General features: G+C 37.7%; 1 protein-coding gene and 1 long non-coding RNA gene across 4 annotated transcripts in view; one reads left to right on the top strand and one right to left on the bottom strand.

Annotated features, from left to right (window-relative positions):
* il1rapl2 (interleukin 1 receptor accessory protein-like 2) overlaps window positions 1–8,969 on the top strand; it is a 282,978-nt gene extending 274,009 nt beyond the window's left edge. For all 3 annotated transcript variants that reach the window (XM_055177737.2, XM_055177738.2, XM_055177739.2), the window contains 4 exons: window positions 1,579–1,724; window positions 2,004–2,144; window positions 3,367–3,537; window positions 7,640–8,969. In XM_055177737.2, coding sequence (XP_055033712.2) covers window positions 1,579–1,724; window positions 2,004–2,144; window positions 3,367–3,537; window positions 7,640–8,325 — 1,144 coding nt within the window. In that variant the 3' untranslated portion in view covers window positions 8,326–8,969. The remainder of the gene's footprint in view (window positions 1–1,578; window positions 1,725–2,003; window positions 2,145–3,366; window positions 3,538–7,639) is intronic.
* Window positions 973–3,530, bottom strand: LOC129422054 (uncharacterized). Its single transcript, XR_008637277.2, has 3 exons — window positions 3,390–3,530; window positions 2,741–2,781; window positions 973–1,711 (listed from the first exon to the last, which is right to left on the bottom strand). It is a non-coding gene; the product is annotated as an uncharacterized lncRNA (long non-coding RNA).
* Window positions 8,970–26,925: the final 17,956 nt, after the last annotated feature.

Genomic DNA, 26,925 nt, shown 5'->3' with positions numbered 1-26,925 from the left:
CTTTTATGAATTTTGAAGTCCATATGAGCTTATTAGAAATGAAAAGCTAACCTACAAGCGAACTACACCATGGTCTCTCGACATCAACGTCATCACCACCAAGCTTCCAGCAGCCCTTTCAAATGTTATAAGAAAATACTCTGTGGATGAATGTTTGTTGGGAATTGTGCCCATGTAGCATTGTTTTTGAGATCTTCATGCGTGATGATGTTTAAAGTCCCCGACAACGTCTGTACTCCAACAAAGCAACTTTTTAAGCAACTGCCCTTTTAAAGTCATGTTAAAGCTTTAAAAAGTCACGAGTGGGGGGGAGTACTGGTGTATTTATGTCATAGATTAAAAGGTGAAAATATTTTGGGCTTGTGGTAACCCAAGATCCTTAAGGCGTTTAACCAAATCCCCATTTTAAAAAAAACTTTGGGAAATTGGAAGTCACTTTTTAGTTTTGCCTAGAAAACTGTCATTCCTGCGCCACTCTGTTGTTTGATAAAACTGTATATAGAGAATCCACATCAGTAAGTAAATTTGTAGTGAATTCCAATGAGAAGAGCGAGGTACAGTATAGTTGGAAGCTCCTCCCACTGAGGAGAGCATAAGCTCCATTAGTGGACTCTTCAATTGCTTATGTTTGTAGTGCAGCAGTTCACTCTGCCTTTGTTTATGATACTTGATATACTTCATATGATGCTTTAGCTGTGTGTAATGTAAGTTTTGTTATCTTTACCTGATTGCTTGGGATATGAAGAGTTTGGTTCAAAAACAAGATAACTCTGTTTTTCAAAACAAAATCTATCTTTTTGATTGTGCATTCCAATTAATATTAATCAAACTGCTCTTGGTTTGCTTTGATTTAAGCCTTTATAAGTAAAACAATACAGCTAAATAGCAAAACAAAACACAACGAAATAAACATGTTTTGACAATTTTGGAACGAAACATTTTGTTGTACTTTGTGTATTATGCTATACAATATTGATGTATCTCGTTTGTTTATTATTGTTTGCATTTGAGTTAAACAACCACTGCTGCACCATGTACTGGCATTGGTGAAATAAAAAGTTGGATTGGATAAGAAATGGATAATGCTTCAGCTTCATGGTGTTTTAACTGACTCTCCAATTGGGATGTTCCCCTTACAGAGTAACAGTCTTTTACAAAACCAGCGAAGGCGTATATACTGTAGATCCATTCTTAGGCAGTAACAGTAGGGATATTGAAGTCAAAGTTACTTCTAGCTGAGTACATGTTTTGAAGTTTTAAGCAGAACAGAAAAAGAGGTTACTGCTTTAAACATATACTGCAGTGGTTCTCAACTCCAGTCCTCGGGACCCGCTGCTCTGCACATTTTGGATGTCTTTCATATCTGACACACTCAGTTCTACTCAGAATCTATCCTAACGAGCTGATGATCTGAATCAGGTGTGTTAAATAAGGGAGACATGCACAATATGCAGAGCAGTGGGTCCCGAGGACTGGAGTTGAGAACCACTGATATACTGTATTCTGTTCATGTACAGCTGATATGTTCAGCAGAGAGTTAATGTGGAATTCATAAGGGATCTGTTTGTGTTTCTTCAGGGTGCTCAGAGAGTTTCTGGGGGAGAAGGAGGTGTTGCTATCGCTGATCTTTGATGCTGTGGAGGAGACAGACATGGGGAACTACACTTGTAATGTGGAGAATCACATCGGCCGTGGTAGTGGAAGTGCCATTCTGCAGAAGAAGGGTAAAATATACTCAACATCGGCTGACCTAATGTCGAACCACTACATACAACAGCATATGATTCATTTAGAGAATAAACGTGTCTGCTTTTCCTGTGATTCTATGACTACCTCAAGTGCTGTTAAAATGACCTGTAGGTTATTACATTACAAACCATTAAAACACAAAAAGAAGTATTTTACATTACGTATTAAAAGATTTTAATTTCTGTTCGGCCTCTTGACGTCACATTATATTGCTTTTTATTAAAGGGCGTTACTTTGTGTTTGCGTACAAATAGATGTGTACAGGCTGGAGCTGGTCGGGGGTCTGGGTGCCATCATGCTGTTATTAGGGATCTTTACGGCCATCTATAAGTGCTTTAACGTGGAAATCATGCTTTGTTACCGACAACACTTTGGCAGTGATGAAACAGATGACGGTAAGCTTTTAAAGATAAAAAGATTAGTTAACCCAAAAATAAAAATCTAATTTACACTGACTTATTTGAAACCTGTGTTACATTTAAAGTGAATATTGGGGATTGCACTGCTGGCTTTTCTCTACGCAATTACAATGCATTAGGACTGATGCAAAACCAGCATAAAACTAGCAAGGGTTCAATTATGATCCGTTTCTCACACAAAGCAATAATATTACTAAAGCATGGAAGCAGCGATTCATCCATTCTTCATATGTGCCCCACAAAACAAAACAAAATCAAACAGACCGGAAGGGGAATGTTTATTTATAAGGTTTAACCATTAATTTAATTACATGCCACCTAGTGCATCAATTATGTACTGTATAACAAAGTCATAACATTTTTTTCAAAATAGTCACTGATAGGCCTTAGTAAATTTAACTTAAAAGAAATTATTAAATTCTATTTTTTAACAAATGTAAAAAGTAAAAATAACAAAAAAAAAGAGTAATTCTAAATTAACAGAGTAAATTTCACTCATGTAAAATACACCCAGATTTGTAAGGAAATTTTGTGTTGAAACTACTTGAATTATTTAAGTAAATATAACTTACTAGGCAGTGGACTTGTACATCTCAGCATGCTTTGCATGGGACTGCATTTGGAGAGTAAAATTTGAAATTAAATGCTATTTTTTGTGTTTTAACAAAAAAGACAGACTTGTTAGTGTTTTAGGTGAAATTGTCTTGAAGAGTGCTGCTTGTGTATAGACAATAGGTGACACAATGAAAATCATGATGTAAGCAGTAACTGTGCTTAGACCTACTGAATCTCTTCTTACTTGCTCAACATAATGTGGCAGTTAAATGTGAAAAGTTAAGATAGAATAAGAGATTAAAACGATTGGATTAAACTTATATTTATAGATTAATTTTAGTATGTAGAAATTAAACCATTAAATTGATCTGGTTGCACATAATTGATTTTAGTGTACTGAACATAAAAACATTGAAATAGTCTAGCTACGATTATGAATATAACTAATCTGAAATTACTTATAAAATATGAGTACACTCAATTGATCAATTATAAGTACACTCAACATAAAAATATATCTGGAGATATATTTATTGTGTGCATTTTCTTGCCGTAATAAAATGAAGTAAATTCACCATAACATTTTTTTCAAAGAGATCTGTGTTTTTGGTATTAATAAAATACAACTGATTTGTTCCTTTAGACAATAAGGAATATGATGCCTACCTCTCTTACACCAAAGTGGACTTAGAATCAGTGGACCGCGAGATGAGCGAAGAGGAGCAGTTTGCCCTGGAGATCTTACCTGATGTGCTGGAAAAACAATATGGATATAGGCTCTTCATCCCACACCGGGACCTCATTCCCAGCAGCAGTAAGCATTATATCATCCCCATCTCCCTCCCTTATAAATCATAAATCCAGTTGATCATAAAATGGTCATTGACATGAAGTAGTCCATAAAACAAAGGAGCAAAAACACAGCTGAAACAATATCAAGAACACAGAAGAACTAAACAAGGCTAGGACACAATGTAACACAGAACAAGACTAAACAATGAAAGTGAGAAATTACCGGGTTTAAGTAGGTTGGAGAAATGAGGTTAACAAGAAACAGGTGTGAGTGATTTGAGCTAACGAGTCCATGCAACGAGTTTTGGGAAATATAGGCTGTGTCCGAAACTGTTCCCTTTTTCCTATATTGTGCACTAAATTTGGCCTCCACTATTTTGTAGTGGTGTCTGAAGCCGTTTCCTAATGTCAAGGAAGGATCCTAGGAAGCCATAATTTCGAGGATGCTACGTCATCGACGTCCGTCGAAGGACAGTTCTAATGTCGAGGATCCTCGGAATTGCAGCCAAGGACTGAGTCCTTCATTCGAGAAATATCCCATATACAGGAAAGGATGCATATGTGTATCCTTCGCGCTCTATGCGCGCAGGGACGAAAGCACACATTTTCATTGACGTAATGATGCAATGACGTGCACTTGCTCGCCTGTTTCATTTACATGTTCTTCGAATGCTAAAGAGGAGCCTCGCCTAGCCTCTGAAGGAAGTGACTTGTAAGGACTAGTCCTGCCAAGGAATTATCCTTGAAATTGAGAAACGGCCTGAGACCTGAGTAAACAACTTCATTCCCTACACACCATTAGTACTTTTTTACCCAGAATGCACACTTTGAGGGTACATCTGATGTACACTCGCTCACTCACTATTTTCCATTATACAACGAGAGATGAATGCGTAACTGGAATCAGCTAAAGGATACTGACAGTAAACACCACAAATTTACATTTATGCACTTTTGTTAGTTGTTGTGGTCAGTAATTTTTTTACTTTTAAAAAATAAACAAATAAAAAATAAATGTGATTTTCTATTATTACTCAGTTCTATATGCTCTGTTGGTTGGATTTTATCCAAACGTTTATCTAGTGTTAAAAAACTGAAACAGAAAGTGCGTCTGGACCAGTGTTGTTTACATCTTTTGAAATGGTCTATAGCCCCCTTCTTCAAATCTTACCCTGGAGGTCCGGAGCACTACAGAGTTTAGCTCCAACCCTGATCAAACACACCTGAGCAAGCTAATCAAGGTCTTCATGATCACTAGGAAATCACAGGTGGGTAAGTTTGATTAGGGTTGGAGCTAAACTCTGTAGTGCTCTGGACCTCCAGGGTAAGATTTGAGGAACCCTGGTCTATAGGGAATAGTGAGGAGTGAAGGAGTAAACGGTTTCAGACACAACAGTAGTGTAGAACCATGATATTGGACATAGTGCCCTCTGGTGGAATATGATGCCACTTCACCTAACAGATTTAGGGGTATAGATAGCATGTATGGGTATTATTTCTCTTACAAAATGAAAAAAAAAGAATAGTTATCTGATTTTTGACGAAGGTGGTGTTTAGCAGCTTTTGCATGTGAACTCTTTATATATAGAAAAAGAGTGTTTCAAGTTTAAAGTTTGAATGTTGGGCCTTAGATCTGACGCAAAAACAGAACAGAGAGTTAAAGTTATTAAAAGGTTTAACCTTGTTTTATGTCATGGTTTGTAAGATGTCATTGGCAACTGGAAAAGTAACTGTCTGGAACTTTAAGGATGTGAAAGAGGATGTTTAAAAATGTATCAGCAGGTGGGTGTGTTCAGTCAAAGAAACACCTGATGGTATAGTACCCAAGGCAAGGCTAGTCACAAGAAGTTTCGAAGAATTAAATGTCAGTGACCTTCCTAAAGAATCTCATACTTTTGCTTCAGATTCAAGAGTTGTTATGGCAGTCATATGTCAAAGGAAATGGCACCTGAATTCAATTGATATTAAAGCTGCTTTTCTTCAGTGAAAAGAATTGTCTAGAAATGTCTATATTCGTCCTCCTCAAGAAGCAATGTGCAAAGGAACGCTATGAAAACTAAACAAAGGGGTGTTTGGTTTGGCAGATGCTTCTCTGTACTGGTACAATAAGGTAAAAGAGTGAGTTGATTGGAATCCTCGCCTCTTATGTTGATGATTTTCTGTGGGATTGTTCGAAAACATTTTCCTCTTTGGTCATTTGAAAACAGCTTTTGAAGTTGGCCGTCAGGAGAGTGATAGTTTTAATTATGTGGGAATGGAAATCTCTTCTGGAAATGGAGAGATACATGTACATCAAAGTATATAGAGTCTTCAGCCTTTTGTTATGGATCCAACAGATCTGTGCAACGTATATCTCCACTGACAAACTTTGAAGCTGACATTCAGAGGTCCAAGATTGAACAAATCCTGTGGGTTGAGTAGACCAGATATAATGTGTGACACTTCTCTCCTTGCTTCAACTACAAAACATGTTACTGTTCAGACTTTATGATGTAAACAAGCTTTTTCGAAAACTAAAGTCAGATGATGTAAAATTTCAGAGTCTGGAAAAAAGACTGGTTGTTTTTAGTGATGCCTCAATGGGAAATCATCCGGATGGTGGTACTCAAGGTGGTCATCAAATTTTCTTGGTGGGATAAGATGGAACAGCTACTGGCAATCTAACAGAATCAGAAGAGTCATCAGAAATACTTTGGCAAGAGAAACTCTGGCGCTTGCCGATGGCATTGATAATGGGATGTTTATCTGTTCTTTATTCAGAAATTACAACACGTACCATTGCTTTAAACAATCTGCCAGTTATCTGTGTAACTGACAATTATTTTTTTAATGCTGTGAAAAAGATTTTGTCTTGAAACCAGCAGCATAAAACAACTAATCCACTTGGGAAACATCAAGCAGATCCTCTGGTCTGCTACAAAGCAACAACTTGCTGACTCTCTGACTACTTTGCTGCTGCTAAAAACTCTTAGTGAAGGTGTACGGTAACATAAATAAGTTTAAAAAAGGGATAATGATCACTTTAAAGAAATGTTACCATCATTTCATTTTGTTAAATATGCTTTCTTCCCCTCCTTTAAGTAATGTATTTGGTTATTATTTGTATTTTCTTAAGAAGGAGATTGTTAGTTTGACATCTTGTCCTTGTGGGAGCACTAACGGGACAAAAGAGCCTTGTTTTTCCTGTGTTTTATGTTTTGTTTTGGTGAGTGGTGGGTGCTCCAGTCGGTGTTGCTGACAATAAAGACACAAAAGGAGCTATTTGTTTGTTGTTATTCAAGTTTACACTACCCACTGAGCCACTTTGCCATCCTTTTCTATATTAAATTATCTTAATTTCCTTACACAATATAAAACCTGCTTTCCCTTTTTAAACAAGATTAACATTGAAACTTATCTCCCTGGTTTCACAGACAAGGCTTTATGCTAGTCATAGATTAAAACACTTGTTTGCGCTGTACGTCTCAACTGAAAATAACGTGCACTGAAAGAGCTTAAAATACACCAGTGCCACTGACTTACCTTAAGATGCACACCAGTGTTTTAGCTAAGCCTTGTCTGTGAAACCAGACCATTGTCTGTAATTGCCCCAGAAGTAGTTTTCTCACACCTTACTTAAATCACCTAATACCCTGTGTGACTTATTTGATGATGTTTCATGAAATAATAATAATGTTAATGAATGTTTATACAATAACTTTCATGTCATATGTATTACACGTTATGGTGTTTTGTGTTTGTGTGCATGATACTGTGCACCATCTCTGTATTGGCAACCATCTACGCAAAGGCTACTTTGAATATTTATTTATCATGTGGGTGTCCACTTTACTTTCTGTATTTCACTAAAAAAGCACTAAATATCACTAAAAGTGGTTCCCCTACATGAGCCAGCGAAGCACTTTTATTGATACAGTGCCCTCCATAAATATTGGGACAGTAAAGGCAAACTTGCTCTGTTTGCTGTGGAGACAAATTTGTAAGATGAATTCAAGTGGCATTATGCAGTTGATATGATGTTTGGGGGTTATTGCACAAACAGTTCAGGACAAATATTCTTTTGTGTATCTTTTAAGCCTGTGTTATTATAAGATGTTAAGGTTTGTCTTTCTCTCTGTCTCTAGCATACATTGACGACCTGACCCGAAGTGTTGAGCAAAGCAGGCGTCTTATTATCATCCTGACCCCCGAGTTTGTGGCCAGACGGGGTTGGAGCATCTTCCAGTTTGAGCCGCGGCTGCACAGTATGCTGGTGACAGGGGAAATCAAAGTTATCATGATCGAATGTTCTGACCTCCGCAACGTTATTAACTACCAGGAAGTAGAAGACCTGAAGCACACCATTAGAGTCTTGTCTGTCATTAAATGGATGGGTCCCAAGAACAACCATCTTAAATCCAGGTTCTGGAAACAAGTTGTGTACGAGATGCCGGCTAAGAAAAAAGAGACCGTGTCTCGACGGCAGGTGTTAGATTCGGGCGAGCAGGGGCTCTTTGGCGACCTGCGTGCCGTATCGACCGTTGCCATGACAGCAACCTCAGCATCCTTAGTGCCGGCTCATGTTGAAATTCCAGACTATAATGAGCCTGCTCATCTGCAAATGCGTCATTTCTGCCACAGCTATGAATACGAGCTGCCCACTTCTGCAATTGCCACACTTAGCAGCCGTCACATGTATTGCAATTTACCAATGACGTTGCTAAACGGACGACTGACACAAAATAACACTGGGAAGGCCAAGAAGGACATTCACTTGAATAGCACATTTGTACCGCTGTCCGGACAAGAACTTTCAAGTGATATTTGGTAGAATATACTCTAACAAAGCAATCGCCCGCCGGGACAGAATCAAAGCTTTGCTGTTTTTAGTTTCCTGTTTCTTTTTAATCTGCATGATATCATTTTAAGATAAAAACATAAACATTTCAATTCAAAGTCTTTTTCTTTAACTACCTGTTAGGTGTTTTCAGATAGATGGAGAGCTATTGAGTCCTTACTTGAATTTCTTCTTTTTAGAGATCAAAACAATAAATGACTTTGTATTTCTCTTCAAGGTATTCACACTATGTACAGTTTCATAATTATTCTTTTGAAATATGACTGCATATTTGAGTGAATCCACAATAATGGTTTTATTTCTGTAGAGCAGATTACGACTTTGGTTGTTACAGCACAATAATGTAAAGACACAAAGACTCTGAGCTTTAAAGAATATTATGTTCTGTTTATGCAAATAAATACTATTCCAATTAAATAAGCACATTGATATTGTTTGTAGCCAATTAGGAGGATGTATTTACATATTTGATTATTTGCCTTGTCATTTCTTGTTTTTTATTTATTTATTTATTTATTTTCCAGAGCTTGCTTTATCACTGCATCATTGGGTGTTTATATGGTGTCTGGTATTGAATGAAAACATTCAGTGTTACCATTGATCAATATTCCAGTCAGTTTTATAATTAGTATACATTATTCTTATTTATTATTCATCATAATTATATGCTGTTTTACCCTTTCGATAGTTTGAAGCTCCCCTAAGTATATCAGTGATGCCATTTTGCATTATCACAGCTAGAAACCATAATCTTACTTTCACATCTGATGTATGGCACTGACTACACTAAGGTCCCGTACACACTGCAAATTATTTCGGTTGTCACTTCACCTTTTAATGCTTATTCCTGTTCTGTACACACACAGTTCAGTCATTTATGGGAACCGAATTAACTCCCACAAAATGCAGATAGTGGCAAACGCATTTACAGAAACTCTGCATAGTGTGTACATAACCGAACTGAACAACTAGTAGTTAATAAATATTTAAACTTGCATCATGGACATGACGGGTCTCTCTTTGAAAAAATAAATGTCTAGAAGGGGAAAAAGTCTTCTGTATGTCTGTATATAAAACGAAATAAATCCAAATGCTTTACCTCAAAGATCAAAATATTAGGACCGACATCTTCACACTTTACAGTAATAACACCAAAAACGTGATCGCCAAAAGCTATAAACGGTTAAGCGCCAAAATAGTATGTAAGTACAAAAAAGACGAGGACCTGGCAGCATTGCAAGATGGTGTGCTGTGGAGCAGCCTCACAAATGCGTGCAATACAGCACGCCAAGATGGAGGTTTCTTGCAAAACATAACGCTGTTAAATTATTTTGGTCAAAGCTGGGAGTGATAAGCAAGCGAGACGGCAGAACTTTGCTATGGTTGTCTCTGTGTCAATCGTCACATTTTTTGAAGTGAGTCTTGTTCCATACAGACATGAAACAAACATTTAGGGATTCACTCCCGCTTTTAAATAAATTTGCAGTGTGTACGAGGCCTACAGCTACTGAAAAGTGTTGCTGTCCTTTATCTACTGAGCAGCTAGTCTGATTTACAGGTTTGTTTTTGAATGAGCTAATAAAGTATTTGTAATATATCATTGCAAAAATAATCCTCGTTATCAGACAAGAACAATAAAGATATGAATAATTAAATCTGAGCTACACCTTTTCATTGTTTATTCATTGTTTGCCAATGTTAGATCATTGAACATTAACTACAACTTTTAACAGATAAAACTTTTGACGACATTGTTTACTAATTTGTATTAGTAAGCAATTATAAAAGCTATAGGCCTACCTTGTAATGCAATATAAGTCGCTTTGGTTAAAAGCATCCCTACTGAAACAAACAACTAAAACCAGCATACGCTGGTGAGCTGGATTTAGCTGGTTTCCCAGCTTGGTATTACAGTTTTTGCTAAACGACAGTGAGCACAACTGGAGCTACATGTGCAAAACTCTAACTACAATCTGCAATACCAAAAGTCACCTGAGCTAAACTGTACATATCACCTGCAAAACTCACTTCAAGCAACACAACTCTAAACACATGACTCAAAACAGCTCAGTGCAGCCAAACACTAAACACAACCCTCACTGAGATAACACACACTGTCACTCACAACACACTGAGAGGAAAAACACTAACATCAAACACCAATACACAAAATACAAACTTTTTATCTTTAAAGATTGAACAATTTCAGTGACTTCATACAAAGTAATCTTTTCTTTAAATAATTATTGATTGATTGATTGATTGATTTATCACATGATTTATTGAAAATTTTAGAACAGAACAATTCTTTAAGGTAAATGAAAATTAGCAGTTTGCTTCAATAGTCTGTAGTCATTTATGGAATTACAGTAATGAGAAAAAAAGGTAGAAACTAAAAGTACATATTGTAATTCAAACAAATAAATGAGGGGCTAATCCTGCCTCTCTCTAGCATCAGGCCACTACATGCCACCCTGCCCCCTCGCTCGAACTGATTTTGCCAAGTGGTTGATGTTCTCAGGGCAACATTATGTTGACCCTGGAACAACATTTCAATCAACCAATCAGATTTCAGAAATAAGATTATAGTTTGTTTTACGTAAATTTAAGCTTACAACCAAGATTAGCTGTTTCTAGACCATTGTTTTTTACTTATCATGTCCATCTGATTTTAGGGTTTGGTTATGGTTAGGGTTGGGGTTTGGGGTAGGTTTAGGTTTATATATATATATATATATATATATATGAAATTGGAATTTATAATTATATGAAATGGCAATCAGCAGTGTTTGAAAGGCACAAGACTGAAATCTTTTCTGTTTTGAATGTGTGGTTCACAGTTTTGACAGCAGTGTGTTAGCATTTGAACAAAGTGCTGTAAATCCACAGTGTTGTGCAGGTTGTTGTTAAAGTCATGGGATAAGTGTGAAGTGTTTTGAAAACTGTGTTCAAGCAATGAAAAATGAACTAGAGTTTGGTCCACATGAACTGCTGCTGTGCAGACTGTAGTTAGAGTTTTGCACATGTGACTCCAGTTGTGCCCACTGTCGTTTAGCAATCGAAAAAAACTGTAACACACCAAGACACCTAAAACACACAACTGGCAAAACAGTTAATTTTATCCTCAAAATCACACATTGTAAACTAAACTCTCACACTGTTTACAAAAACACTGTAAACATGTTTCAGAATCAACTACCAGATCACCAACACATGTTCTCTTCCAACAGAAACATTTAGTCAATCATAACACAATGTCAAGAAAAACACAAAAATAAGATTGAAAAACAAAAACTGCATAAGTTTATGCGTAAGTCTGTCCTTATACAACAAACTGTTGTTTGTATGATTATAGACTGAGTTTTGCACTGCAGTTTCTTTTGAAAACTTGGTTATATTTTTGTTTAGTTGGGTTTAGTAAATGCATGTATTATGTTTTTTTTTTTTGCTGCAGCAATTCAAGACAAAAGTGAATCATTCATCTTAGAGTACAGTTTATGAAAAAAGGTAGAATTGTTGCAGTAAAGACTTTACAGTATTTACAACAAGACATAACTGCAAGATAACAAACATATTCAATATTACTTCCATTTACAGTAAAAAAGTAAAATAAACAAATACAAACAGAAAAGCCACTGAAGAATAAAGTAAAAAAAGAAAATCTCATCATCTAATCTATTGCGTTTCTATTTGGCCACATGTCCTCATTCACATTACACCTGATTTTTCTCTGGCAAGGCATCTTGTGAAGAACTTTTTGCCATGTCTTATCCACCTCTGACAGTGTTCAGGTGTGGTGTCAGGGAATGCACCATCTATTACATCCAGGTGGGACTGGAGAAAAACCTCTCCCTTGTCATGGTGGTCTTCCGCTGACTCGTGCAGACATATCTTATTTTTGTGTTGCTCATATTGTTCCTTTTTCACACAAGATCAACCTATAGAGGCCCTCCTTTCCTCTATTCTATTGTATACCACATGGTCATGCAATTGAAAGAACCTGAGTGTGTTTCCTAGGTGGGAATCAGCTGTGATTTATATATTTGCATTGGTACAATAAGTTGTTTTTCAATCCCAATGGAATAAAATACAGGGGATATATTTATGTTTCAATTCATCATATAAACAGCTGTTTACTTTGACTATAAGTGAGGTTTAGCACATGATGTTATCTGTTTTGACATGCTGTGTGAAAGCATTTGTAAATTTGACATTTAAAATCTACTGTTTTGGTCTTGTTTGAGCTTGTCTGTAAAAGAAGTTAAAGCATTTAAATTTTGTGTTAATTGTATGCATTTTGTGTTAAACCAACAAGAAATGTGTTACAGTTTTTTTCAATTGTTTACACGCAATTTTGAAAACCGGGTTATTTTTTTCAAAATATAATCACAGTTATCCAAACACCACACTCAATTTGCATAATTCCTAGATACTTTGCAAAAGGACATGTTTAAGTCAAAACATACACACTTCAGTCAAAACATATACACATATTTGTGAAAATGCTATTAATTTTCATTTAACCAACACAGTCCTCAATGATCAGACACTATTGCAGCCAGTTTCACACTGCCGTGATAAATAAAAAAAAACATTTGTAAAAAAAATAATTTTAGGAAATAGCATGTGCTAGATTTTTGTCCAGACATTGTTATGTAAGGGATAATTTAGATTAAAAAAAATTGTGACAAACCCACAACAATCTTCATGATTAGTTTGAGATAAGGGGAGAATGTACACAAATAGGCCTACTATAAACTTACAGTTTTTTCCAATTGCTAACACACAATTTTGCAAACTAGTCTGGTTTTATCAAAAAACTTAACACAATTTACAAAACCACACACCCAAATAGCAAAATACCACATATATCCTGCAAAATGAAGCACTCCAACCTAAACTACATATAACATTATCAAAATCAAACTTTGACACAAATTGGAACACACTTCATTCATATTACCAGATTTTTGTCTAACCAACTACACACAGTTGGGCATAATGAAAAGTGCACTTTTCTTTAGTATGCTTTGCCATAATACTAAAATATGTATTAGATTATTCACATGCACAAACATATTTGCAGATACACACACATGCTGTTGATTTTTTTTTATTTTTCACCAAACAAGTCATAACGCCTCGTCCACATCACAGGCAATATATTCCCTTGCCAGACATCGAGGGAAGAAGCACCTTGAGCGCCTTATCCATCCCTAAATTGCACCAACATCAATCTCATCATATGTCTCTTCCATAGTCTGCAAAAGAGGCATGCGCACAAAGGGCTGCTGGTCATATACCTTCCATATAACTCTTCTATGGGGTTCAAAAATGGCAGGTATGGTGGGAGGTATTGCACGATAAATGTTTGGTAGTCAGCAAACCAGTTTTGAACTGGAGCTACACAATGAAAGCTCACGTTGTGCCATACTACAACATACCAGTTTCTTTGGTCTACATCATTCATACACTCTGATGGTATGAGAATGTTGTGGAGTCTTTCTAGAAATGTGAGAACATGGGCTGTGTTGTATCAAGGTTGCCATGACGGTGGAGGACACCATCCATTTTGGAGATGGCAGCACACATTGTGATGTTCCCACCACGTTAGCCAGGAACATCTAAGTATAATGGCTCTGTGGCCAATGACGTACCTGTGGTCTTTTCTAGTGCTTTCATCCTGATTGAAGTGTTAACAATTAACCATTCAGGTGTTTGGGCAGGTGGCACATATATTGGCCATTTAGCTTGTGTAGTGTCATTTTGAATGGTAGTGTTTTGAAAAGGCAAACATGTGACTTTATGTCAGATTGTTGTGTCTTGTGCAGAGAACCGTGTTCAGTGCATTTAAAAAGTGCCATTGTGAATTGCAAAATGTGTGTAAAGCAGGAAATGTGTTTAGACTTTTGGAGACTTGAGAAGAGGTGTTGCTCTCTGTGTGTCAGTTTAAATAGTTGTGCTGTTCATGTCATTTTAGTGTGTTAGCAATTGGAAAAAACTGTAACAAGCACTGCACAACACTGATGCTGCAGACTGAATATTTCAAGTATTTATTTCAATTCTTACAGTATTTCTTATCATAATCAGTTACAGTAATCAACCAACAATGAAATCATTGAAACAAATAACATCTGTAGGGAAATAAGACATTGTCCCAAATGACAATGTACCGCATCTGGTCCACTTGGTTTAATGCTGTGACAATCTTGTGCAATCTGTCAAGAAATGCAAGTATTAGATTGCATTATAGGATCCCATATTTGCATGGTGGTGGAGGACCCCATTTTGTGTAATAGCAGCGCAAAGGGTGATGTTACCCCTTGCTGCCCTGGCACATTGCTGATTGCCCTGTGTCCAATTACATTTCTTTCTCTTCTTCTTTTTCTTCTTCTTCTAGTCTTTCCATTTTTATTAAAGTTGCCTTTAGTGCACACATGAGTGCTGCGTTTTCAAATTAGCACATGTGTGCTTCCACACTTGGTGGATGTGACTATCCAATTCATTCATTAGTGTGGTAATTGGCAATCCAGGGCTTTGTAATGACAAGGAAGTTACCTCACAATCGTTATCTGTGTATAAGGTGTGAAAATGTGTGTAAAGTTTTACAAATCACTGTGTGTAATGTTTTGCAAAAAGGGTGAAGCAAACATTGTGTGTTATGTTGTGCAAATCCGTGGAGGTGTTTTGCTCATTGGAGTAGAATTTTGCAAATTGTGTGGAAATTTATATTTTAGTGTGTAAACAATTGTAAAAAACTGTAATACTCCTCCCCCCTTGCCTGTAATTCTGTCCTTTCTAAAACACTGACATCCAGCAATGTCAATCGTATTAGTTGGAATGTTACTACGAAGCCATGATTCTGTTAGACAGAGGTAATCCAAGTTTGAATCCAAAAGAAGTGCTGAGACCTGATCGCGTTTAGGGATCAGGCTACGTATATTTAACTGTCCGCCTAATATTCCCTTAGGTTTGCACTTAGCATCCCAAAGCACCCGGGCATGATTAACAGATTGAAATAGTGGATAATTCTTAATTTTTTGTGCAGCACGACTATCTGAGCCGTCCGAGCTTATTTGTAGTATGTTGATTGTTTCCCCAGAATCATAAAAGTTGACACGCTTCGCTGTAACTAACGCCGCTGCTCTGTTACCCGACTGAGTGCGAAAACTCTCGCCGGTCACAATACCCGTGGATTCCCCGTTCCAGTCCTCAGATGAATATCTGTCAGATCTCAAATGTCCAGCAGAAATCTAAAGTCCACATCAACTATGAAGACTGCTTCAGGAGACATAGGAACAGTAATAAAATGAACAACCTACTGGATTTGGGTAGGCAAAATAGAATTTTCAGGCTATAAGCTGCCCACAAACTCTATCAGAGCTAAAGAAGTGACTACTTGTCAGTAGAGAAACCCACTTAAACCTGTGGGATTTGAACCTGTCTCCCAAATGGGAGAATCAGTGCTCTAACCCCTAGGCTACAGAGGATGTGTTAAAGCTGGGCAGCCAAAATCTGGTCCTGTGTATTGCTGCCTATGCTCAGACTGTTGGCTTGTACAGTCAGAGTCAAACCCACAAATACATGAAAACTATCAGATCTAAAGAAGATTTGTTTGCTTCTTTCAAAACCAAAATACACTGTTGGCATCTGCTGTATCATTTGCTAACTTCATGTCCAGGAATCTTTCTTAAATTGAAACTTACATGAATCCATTTTGCTTGAAGCACTAAATGTTATGTACAGAACTCTATATTAAATTTGAACTCAAATGTCCAGCAGAAACCTTAAGCCCACATCAGCTATGAAGACTGCTTCAGGAGACATAGGAACAGTAATAAAATGAACAACCTACTGGATTTGGGTAGGCAAAATAGAATTTGCAGGCTATAAGCTGCCCACAAACTCTATCAGAGCTAAAGAAGTGACTACTTGTCAGTAAAGAAATCTACTTAAACTAGTGGGATTTGAACCTGGGTCTCACAAATGGGAGAATCAGTGCTCTAATCCCTAGGCTACACAGGATGCGTTAAAGCTGGGCAGACAATATCTGGACCTCTGACTATGCTCTAACTGTTGGCTGGCTGGTACAGTCAGAGTCAAACCCACAAATACATAAAAACTATCAGATCTAAAGAAGATTTGTTTGCTTCCACATAGGAACAGTAATAAAAGGAACAACCTACTTGATTGGAGAAGGCAAAGTAGAATTTGCAGGCTATAAGCTGCCCACAAACTCTATCAGAGATAAAGAAGTGACTACTTGTCAGTAGAGAAACCCACTTAAACCTGTGGGATTTGAACCTGTCTCCCATATGGGAGAATCAGTGCTCTAACCACTAGACTACAGAGGATGTGTTAAAGCTGGGCAGCCAAAATCTGGTCCTGTGTATTGCTGCCTATGCTCAGACTGTTGGCTTGTACAGTCAGAGTCAAACCCACAAATACATGAAAACTATCAGATCTAAAGAAGATTTGTTTGCTTCTTTCAAAACCCAAAGACACTGTTGGCATCTGCTGTATCATTTGCTAATTTTATGTCCAGGAATCTTTCTTAAATTGAAACTTACATGAATGCATTTAGCCTGAAAGCACTGAATGTTATGTACAGAACTCTATATTAAATTTGAACTCAAATGTCCAGCAGAAACCTTAAGCCCACATCAGCTATGAAGACTGCTTCAGGAGACATAGGAACAGTAATAAAATGAACAACCTACTGGATTTGGGTAGGCAAAATAGAATTTGCAGGCTATAAGCTGCCCACAAACTCTATCAGAGCTAAAGAAGTGACTACTTGTCAGTAAAGAAATCTACTTAAACTAGTGGGATTTGAACCTGGGACTCCCAAAAGGGAGAATCAGTGCTCTAACCCCTAGAATACAGAGGATGTGTTGAAGCCGGGGAGCCAAAATCTGGTCCTGTTAATTGCTGCCTATGCTCAGACTGTTGGCTTGTACAGTCAGAGTCAAACCCACAAATACATGAAAACTATCAGATCTAAAGAAGATTTGTTTGCTTCTTTCAAAACCCAAACCCACTGTTGGCATCTGCTGTATCATTTGCTAATTTTATGTCCTGGAATCTTTCTCAAATTGAAACTTACATGAATCCATTTTGCTTGAAAGCATTGAATGTTATGTCCAGAACTCTATATAAAATTTGAACTCAAATGTCCAGCAGAAACCTTAAGCCCACATCAGCTATGAAGACTGCTTCAGGAGACATAGGAACAGTAATATAATGAACAACCTACTGGATTTGGGTAGGCAAAATAGAATTTGAAGGCTATAAGCTGCCCACAAACTCTATCAGAGCTAAAGAAGTGACTACTTGTCAGTAGAGACCACCACTTAAACCCTGTGGGACTTGAACCCAGGTCTCCCATATGGGAGAATCAGTGCTCCAACCACTAGACTACAGAGGATGAGTTGAAGCCAGGCTGACAAAATCTGCTCCTGTTTATTGCTGCCTATGCTCAGACTGTTGGCTTGTAAAGTCAGAGTTAAACCCACAAATACATAAAAACTATCAGATCTAAAGAAGATTTGTTTGCTTCTTTCAAAACACAAAGACACTGTTGGCATCTGCTGTATTATTTGCTAATTTTATGTCCAGGAATCTTTCTTAAATTGAAACTTACATGAATACATTTAGCCTGAAAGCACTGAATGTTATGTCCAGAACTCTATCTTAAATTTCATCTCAAATGTCCAGCAGAAATCTTAAGCCCACATCAGCTATGAAGACTGCTTCAGGAGACATAGGAACAGTAATAAAATGAACAACCTACTGGATTTGGGTAGGCAAAATAGAATTTGCAGCCTATAAGCTGCCCACAAACTCTATCAGAGATAAAGAAGTGACTACTTGTCAGTAGAGAAATCCACTTAAACGTGTGGGATTTGAACCTGGGACTCCCAAAAGGGAGAATCAGTGCTCTAACCCCTAGAATACAGAGGATGTGTTGAAGCCGGGGAGCCAAAATCTGGTCCTGTTAATTGCTGCCTATGCTCAGACTGTTGGCTTGTACAGTCAGAGTCAAACCCACAAATACATGAAAACTATCAGATCTAAAGAAGATTTGTTTGCTTCTTTCAAAACCCAAACCCACTGTTGGCATCTGCTGTATCATTTGCTAATTTTATGTCCTGGAATCTTTCTCAAATTGAAACTTACATGAATCCATTTTGCTTGAAAGCATTGAATGTTATGTCCAGAACTCTATATAAAATTTGAACTCAAATGTCCAGCAGAAACCTTAAGCCCACATCGGCTATGAAGACTGCTTCAGGAGACATAGGAACAGTAATATAATGAACAACCTACTGGATTTGGGTAGGCAAAATAGAATTTGAAGGCTATAAGCTGCCCACAAACTCTATCAAAGCTAAAGAAGTGACTACTTGTCAGTAGAGACCACCACTTAAACCCTGCGGGACTTGAACCCAGGTCTCCCATATGGGAGAATCAGTGCTCCAACCACTAGACTACAGAGGATGAGTTGAAGCCAGGCTGACAAAATCTGCTCCTGTTTATTGCTGCCTATGCTCAGACTGTTGGCTTGTAAAGTCAGAGTTAAACCCACAAATACATAAAAACTATCAGATCTAAAGAAGATTTGTTTGCTTCTTTCAAAACACAAAGACACTGTTGGCATCTGCTGTATTATTTGCTAATTTTATGTCAAGGAATCTTTCTTAAATTGAAACTTACATGAATACATTTAGCCTGAAAGCACTGAATGTTATGTCCAGAACTCTATCTTAAATTTCATCTCAAATGTCCAGCAGAAATCTTAAGCCCACATCAGCTAGGAAGACTGCTTCAGGAGACATAGGAAAAGTAATAAAATGAACAACCTACTGGATTTGGGTAGGCAAAATAGAATTTGCAGGCTATAAGCTGCCCACAAACTCTATCAGAGATAAAGAAGTGACTACTTGTCAGTAGAGAACTCCACTTAAACCCTGTGGGACTTGAACCCAGGTCTCCCATATGGGAGAATCAGTGCTCTAACCACTAGACTACAGAGGATGAGTGGAAACCAGGGTTGACAAAATCTGCTCCTGTTTATTGCTGCCTATGCTCAGACTGTTGGCTTGTACAGTCAGAGTTAAACCCACAAATACATAAAAACTATCAGATCTAAAGAAGATTTGTTTGCTTCTTTCAAAACACAAAGACACTGTTGGCATCTGCTGTATTATTTGCTAATTTTATGTCCAGGAATCTTTCTTAAATTGAAACTTACATGAATACATTTAGCCTGAAAGCACTGAATGTTATGTCCAGAACTCTATCTTAAATTTCATCTCAAATGTCCAGCAGAAATCTTAAGCCCACATCAGCTAGGAAGACTGCTTCAGGACACATAGGAACAGTAATAAAATGAACAACCTACTGGATTTGGGTAGGCAAAATAGAATTTGCAGGCTATAAGCTGCCCACAAACTCTATCAGAGATAAAGAAGTGACTACTTGTCAGTAGAGAACTCCACTTAAACCCTGTGGGACTTGAACCCAGGTCTCCCATATGGGAGAATCAATGCTCTAACCACTAGACTACAGAGGATGAGTTGAAACCGGGCTGACAAAATCTGCTCCTGTTTATTGCTGCCTATGCTCAGACTGTTGGCTTGTACAGTCAGAGTCAAACCCACAAATACATAAAAACTATCAGATCTAAAGAAGATTTGTTTGCTTCTTTCAAAACACAAAGACACTGTTGGCATCTGCTGTATTATTTGCTAATTTTAGGTCCAGGAATGTTTCTTAAATTGAAACTTACATTAATACATTTTGCTTGAAAGCACTGAATGTTATGTCCAGAACTCTATATTAAATTTGAACTCAAATGTCCAGCAGAAACTTTAAGCCCACATTAGCTATGAAGACTGCTTCAGGAGACATAGGAACAGTAATAAAATGAACAACATACTGGATTTGGGTAGGCAAAATAGAATTTGCAGGCTATAAGCTGCCCACAAACTCTATCAGAGATAAAGAAGTGACTACTTGTCAGTAGAGAACTCCACTTAAACCCTGTGGGACTTGAACCCAGGTCTCCCATATGGGAGAATCAGTGCTCTAACCACTAGACTACAGAGGATGAGTTGAAACCGGGCTGACAAAATCTGCTCCTGTTTATTGCTGCCTATGCTCAGACTGTTGGCTTGTACAGTCAGAGTTAAACCCACAAATACATAAAAACTATCAGATCTAAAGAAGATTTGTTTGCTTCTTTCAAAACACAAAGACACTGTTGGCATCTGCTGTATTATTTGCTAATTTTATGTCCAGGAATCTTTCTTAAATTGAAACTTACATTAATACATTTAGCCTGAAAGCACTGAATGTTATGTCCAGAACTCTATCTTAAATTTCATCTCAAATGTCCAGCAGAAATCTTAAGCCCACATCAGCTAGGAAGACTGCTTCAGGAGACATAGGAACAGTAATAAAATGAACAACCTACTGGATTTGGGTAGGCAAAATAGATTTTGCAGGCTATAAGCTGCCCACAAACTCTATCAGAGATAAAGAAGTGACTACTTGTCAGTAGAGAACTTCACTTAAACCCTGTGGGACTTGAACCCAGGTCTCCCATATGGGAGAATCAGTGCTCTAACCACTAGACTACAGAGGATGAGTTGGAGCTGGGCTGACAAAATCTGCTCCTGTTTATTGCTGCCTATGCTCAGACTGTTGGCTTGTACAGTCAGAGTTAAACCCACAAATACATAAAAACTATCAGATCTAAAGAAGATTTGTTTGCTTCTTTCAAAACACAAAGACACTGTTGGCATCTGCTGTATTATTTGCTAATTTTATGTCCAGGAATCTTTCTTAAATTGAAACTTACATTAATACATTTAGCCTGAAAGCACTGAATGTTATGTCCAGAACTCTATCTTAAATTTCATCTCAAATGTCCAGCAGAAATCTTAAGCCCACATCAGCTAGGAAGACTGCTTCAGGAGACATAGGAACAGTAATAAAATGAAAAACCTACTGGATTTTTGGGTAGGCAAAATAGAATTTGCAGGCTATAAGCTGCCCACAAACTCTATCAGAGATAAAGAAGTGACTACTTGTCAGTAGAGAACTCCACTTAAACCCTGTGGGACTTGAACCCAGGTCTCCCATATGGGAGAATCAATGCTCTAACCACTAGACTACAGAGGATGAGTTGAAACCAGGCTGACAAAATCTGCTCCTGTTTATTGCTGCCTATGCTCAGACTGTTGGCTTGTACAGTCAGAGTCAAACCCACAAATACATAAAAACTATCAGATCTAAAGAAGATTTGTTTGCGTCTTTCAAAACACAAAGACACTGTTGGCATCTGCTGTATTATTTGCTAATTTTAGGTCCAGGAATCTTTCTTAAATTGAAACTTACATGAATCCATTTTGCTTGAAAGCACTGAATGTTATGTCCAGAACTCTATATTAAATTTGAACTCAAATGTCCAGCAGAAACTTTAAGCCCACATTAGCTATGAAGACTGCTTCAGGAGACATAGGAACAGTAATAAAATGAACAACCTACTGGATTTGGGTAGGCAAAATAGAATTTGCAGGCTATAAGCTGCCCACAAACTCTATCAGAGCTAAAGAAGTGACTACTTGTCAGTAGAGAAATCCACTTAAACTAGTGGGATTTGAACCTGGGTCTCACAAATGGGAGAATCAGTGCTCTAATCCCTAGGCTACACAGGATGCGTTAAAGCTGGGCAGACAATATCTGGTCCTCTGTATTGCTGACTATGCTCTAACTGTTGGCTGGCTGGTACAGTCAGAGTCAAACCCACAAATACATAAAAACTATCAGATCTAAAGAAGTTGGTTTGCTTCTTTCAAAACCCAAAGACATTGTTGGCATCTGCTATATCATTTGCTAATTTTATGTCCAGGAATCTTTCTCAAATTGAAACTTACATTAATCCATTTTGCTTGAAAGCAGTGAATGTTATGTCCAGAACTCTATATAAAATTTGTACTCAAATGTCCAGCAGAAACCTTAAGCCCACATCAGCTATGAAGACTGCTTCAGGAGACATAGGAACAGTAATAAAATGAACAACATACTGGATTTGGGTAGGCAAAATAGAATTTGCAGGCTATAAGCTGCCCACAAACTCTATCAGAGATAAAGAAGTGACTACTTGTCAGTAGAGAACTCAACTTAAACCCTGTGGGACTTGAACCCAGGTCTCCCATATGGGAGAATCAGTGCTCTAACCACTAGACTACAGAGGATGAGTTGAAGTCAGGTTGACAAAATCTGCTCCTGTTTATTGCTGCCTATCTTCAGACTGTTTGCTTGTACAGTCAGAGTTAAACCCACAAATACATAAAAACTATCAGATCTAAAGAAGATTTGTTTGCTTCTTTCAAAACCCAAAGACACTGTTGGCATCTGCTGTATTATTTGCTAATTTTATGTCCAGGAATCTTTCTTAAATTGAAACTTACATGAATGCATTTAGCCTGAAAGCACTGAATGTTATGTCCAGAACTCTATCTTAAATTTCATCTCAAATGTCCAGCAGAAATCTTAAGCCCACATCAGCTATGAAGACTGCTTCAGGAGACATAGGAACAGTAATAAAATGAACAACCTACTGGATTTGGGTAGGCAAAATAGAATTTGCAGCCTATAAGCTACCCACAAACTCTATCAGAGATAAAGAAGTGACTACTTGTCAGTAGAGAAATCCACTTAAACGTGTGGGATTTGAACCTGGGACTCCCAAAAGGGAGAATCAGTGCTCTAACCCCTAGAATACAGAGGATGTGTTGAAGCCGGGGAGCCAAAATCTGGTCCTGTTAATTGCTGCCTATGCTCAGACTGTTGGCTTGTACAGTCAGAGTCAAACCCACAAATACATGAAAACTATCAGATCTAAAGAAGATTTGTTTGCTTCTTTCAAAACCCAAACCCACTGTTGGCATCTGCTGTATCATTTGCTAATTTTATGTCCTGGAATCTTTCTCAAATTGAAACTTACATGAATCCATTTTGCTTGAAAGCATTGAATGTTATGTCCAGAACTCTATATAAAATTTGAACTCAAATGTCCAGCAGAAACCTTAAGCCCACATCGGCTATGAAGACTGCTTCAGGAGACATAGGAACAGTAATATAATGAACAACCTACTGGATTTGGGTAGGCAAAATAGAATTTGAAGGCTATAAGCTGCCCACAAACTCTATCAGAGCTAAAGAAGTGACTACTTGTCAGTAGAGACCACCACTTAAACCCTGTGGGACTTGAACCCAGGTCTCCCATATGGGAGAATCAGTGCTCCAACCACTAGACTACAGAGGATGAGTTGAAGCCAGGCTGACAAAATCTGCTCCTGTTTATTGCTGCCTATGCTCAGACTGTTGGCTTGTAAAGTCAGAGTTAAACCCACAAATACATAAAAACTATCAGATCTAAAGAAGATTTGTTTGCTTCTTTCAAAACACAAAGACACTGTTGGCATCTGCTGAATTATTTGCTAATTTTATGTCCAGGAATCTTTCTTAAATTGAAACTTACATGAATACATTTAGCCTGAAAGCACTGAATGTTATGTCCAGAACTCTATCTTAAATTTCATCTCAAATGTCCAGCAGAAATCTTAAGCCCACATCAGCTAGGAAGACTGCTTCAGGAGACATAGGAACAGTAATAAAATGAACAACCTACTGGATTTGGGTAGGCAAAATAGAATTTGCAGGCTATAAGCTGCCCACAAACTCTATCAGAGATAAAGAAGTGACTACTTGTCAGTAGAGAACTCCACTTAAACCCTGTGGGACTTGAACCCAGGTCTCCCATATGGGAGAATCAGTGCTCTAACCACTAGACTACAGAGGATGAGTTGAAACCGGGATGACAAAATCTGCTCCTGTTTATTGCTGCCTATGCTCAGACTGTTGGCTTTTACAGTCAGAGTTAAACCCACAAATACATAAAAACTATCAGATCTAAAGAAGATTTGTTTGCTTCTTTCAAAACACAAAGACACTGTTGGCATCTGCTGTATTATTTGCTAATTTTATGTCCAGGAATCTTTCTTAAATTGAAACTTACATGAATACATTTAGCCTGAAAGCACTGAATGTTATGTCCAGAACTCTATCTTAAATTTCATCTCAAATGTCCAGCAGAAATCTTAAGCCCACATCAGCTATGAAGACTGCTTCAGGAGACATAGGAACAGTAATAAAATGAACAACCTACTGGATTTGGGTAGGCAAAATAGAATTTGCGGGCTATAAGCTGACCACAAACTCTATCAGAGATAAAGAAGTGACTACTTGTCAGTAGAGAACTCCACTTAAACCCTGTGGGACTTGAACCCAGGTCTCCCATATGGGAGAATCAGTGCTCTAACCACTAGACTACAGAGGATGAGTTGAAACAGGGCTGACAAAATCTGCTCCTGTTTATTGCTGCCTATGCTCAGACTGTTGGCTTGTACAGTCAGAGTTAAACCCACAAATACATAAAAACTATCAAATCTAAAGAAGATTTGTTTGCTTCTTTCAAAACACAAAGACACTGTTGGCATCTGCTGTATTATTTGCTAATTTTATGTCCAGGAATCTTTCTTAAATTGAAACTTACATGAATACATTTAGCCTGAAAGCACTGAATGTTATGTCCAGAACTCTATCTTAAATTTCATCTCAAATGTCCAGCAGAAATCTTAAGCCCACATCAGCTAGGAAGACTGCTTCAGGACACATAGGAACAGTAATAAAATGAACAACCTACTGGATTTGGGTAGGCAAAATAGAATTTGCAGGCTATAAGCTGCCCACAAACTCTATCAGAGATAAAGAAGTGACTACTTGTCAGTAGAGAACTCCACTTAAACCCTGTGGGACTTGAACCCAGGTCTCCCATATGGGAGAATCAATGCTCTTACCACTAGACTACAGAGGATGAGTTGAAACCGGGCTGACAAAATCTGCTCCTGTTTATTGCTGCCTATGCTCAGACTGTTGGCTTGTACAGTCGGAGTCAAACCCACAAATACATAAAAACTATCAGATCTAAAGAAGATTTGTTTGCTTCTTTCAAAACACAAAGACACTGTTGGCATCTGCTGTATTATTTGCTAATTTTAGGTCCAGGAATGTTTCTTAAATTGAAACTTACATTAATACATTTTGCTTGAAAGCACTGAATGTTATGTCCAGAACTCTATATTAAATTTGAACTCAAATGTCCAGCAGAAACTTTAAGCCCACATTAGCTATGAAGACTGCTTCAGGAGACATAGGAACAGTAATAAAATGAACAACATACTGGATTTGGGTAGGCAAAATAGAATTTGCAGGCTATAAGCTGCCCACAAACTCTATCAGAGATAAAGAAGTGACTACTTGTCAGTAGAGAACTCCACTTAAACCCTGTGGGACTTGAACCCAGGTCTCCCATATGGGAGAATCAGTGCTCTAACCACTAGACTACAGAGGATGAGTTGAAACAGGGCTGACAAAATCTGCTCCTGTTTATTGCTGCCTATGCTCAGACTGTTGGCTTGTACAGTCAGAGTTAAACCCACAAATACATAAAAACTATCAGATCTAAAGAAGATTTGTTTGCTTCTTTCAAAACACAAAGACACTGTTGGCATCTGCTGTATTATTTGCTAATTTTATGTCCAGGAATCTTTCTTAAATTGAAACTTACATTAATACATTTAGCCTGAAAGCACTGAATGTTATGTCCAGAACTCTATCTTAAATTTCATCTCAAATGTCCAGCAGAAATCTTAAGCCCACATCAGCTAGGAAGACTGTTTCAGGAGACATAGGAACAGTAATAAAATGAACAACCTACTGGATTTGGGTAGGCAAAATAGAATTTGCAGGCTATAAGTTGCCCACAAACTCTATCAGAGATAAAGAAGTAACTACTTGTCAGTAGAGAACTCCACTTAAACCCTGTGGGACTTGAACCCAGGTCTCCCATATGGGAGAATCAATGCTCTAACCACTAGACTACAGAGGATGAGTTGAAACCGGGCTGACAAAATCTGCTCCTGTTTATTGCTGCCTATGCTCAGACTGTTGGCTTGTACAGTCAGAGTTAAACCCACAAATACATAAAAACTATCAGATCTAAAGAAGATTTGTTTGCTTCTTTCAAAACACAAAGACACTGTTGGCATCTGCTGTATTATTTGCTAATTTTATGTCCAGGAATCTTTCTTAAATTGAAACTTACATGAATCAATTTTGCTTGAAAGCACTGAATGTTATGTCCAGAACTCTATATTAAATTTGAACTCAAATGTCCAGCAGACACTTTAAGCCCACATTAGCTATGAAGACTGCTTCAGGAGACATAGGAACAGTAATAAAATGAACAACCTACTGGATTTGGGTAGGCAAAATAGAATTTGCAGGCTATAAGCTGCCCACAAACTCTATCAGAGATAAAGAAGTGACTACTTGTCAGTAGAGAACTCCACTTAAACCCTGTGGGACTTGAACCCAGGTCTCCCATATGGGAGAATCAGTGCTCTAACCACTAGACTACAGAGGATGAGTTGGAGCTGG

Source organism: Misgurnus anguillicaudatus, chromosome 16 (assembly GCF_027580225.2).
Source record: "Misgurnus anguillicaudatus chromosome 16, ASM2758022v2, whole genome shotgun sequence".
NCBI lineage: Eukaryota > Metazoa > Chordata > Actinopteri > Cypriniformes > Cobitidae > Misgurnus > Misgurnus anguillicaudatus.
The sequence above is the reverse complement of the archived record's forward strand: the minus strand, read 5'-3'. Positions and strand labels throughout refer to the sequence as shown.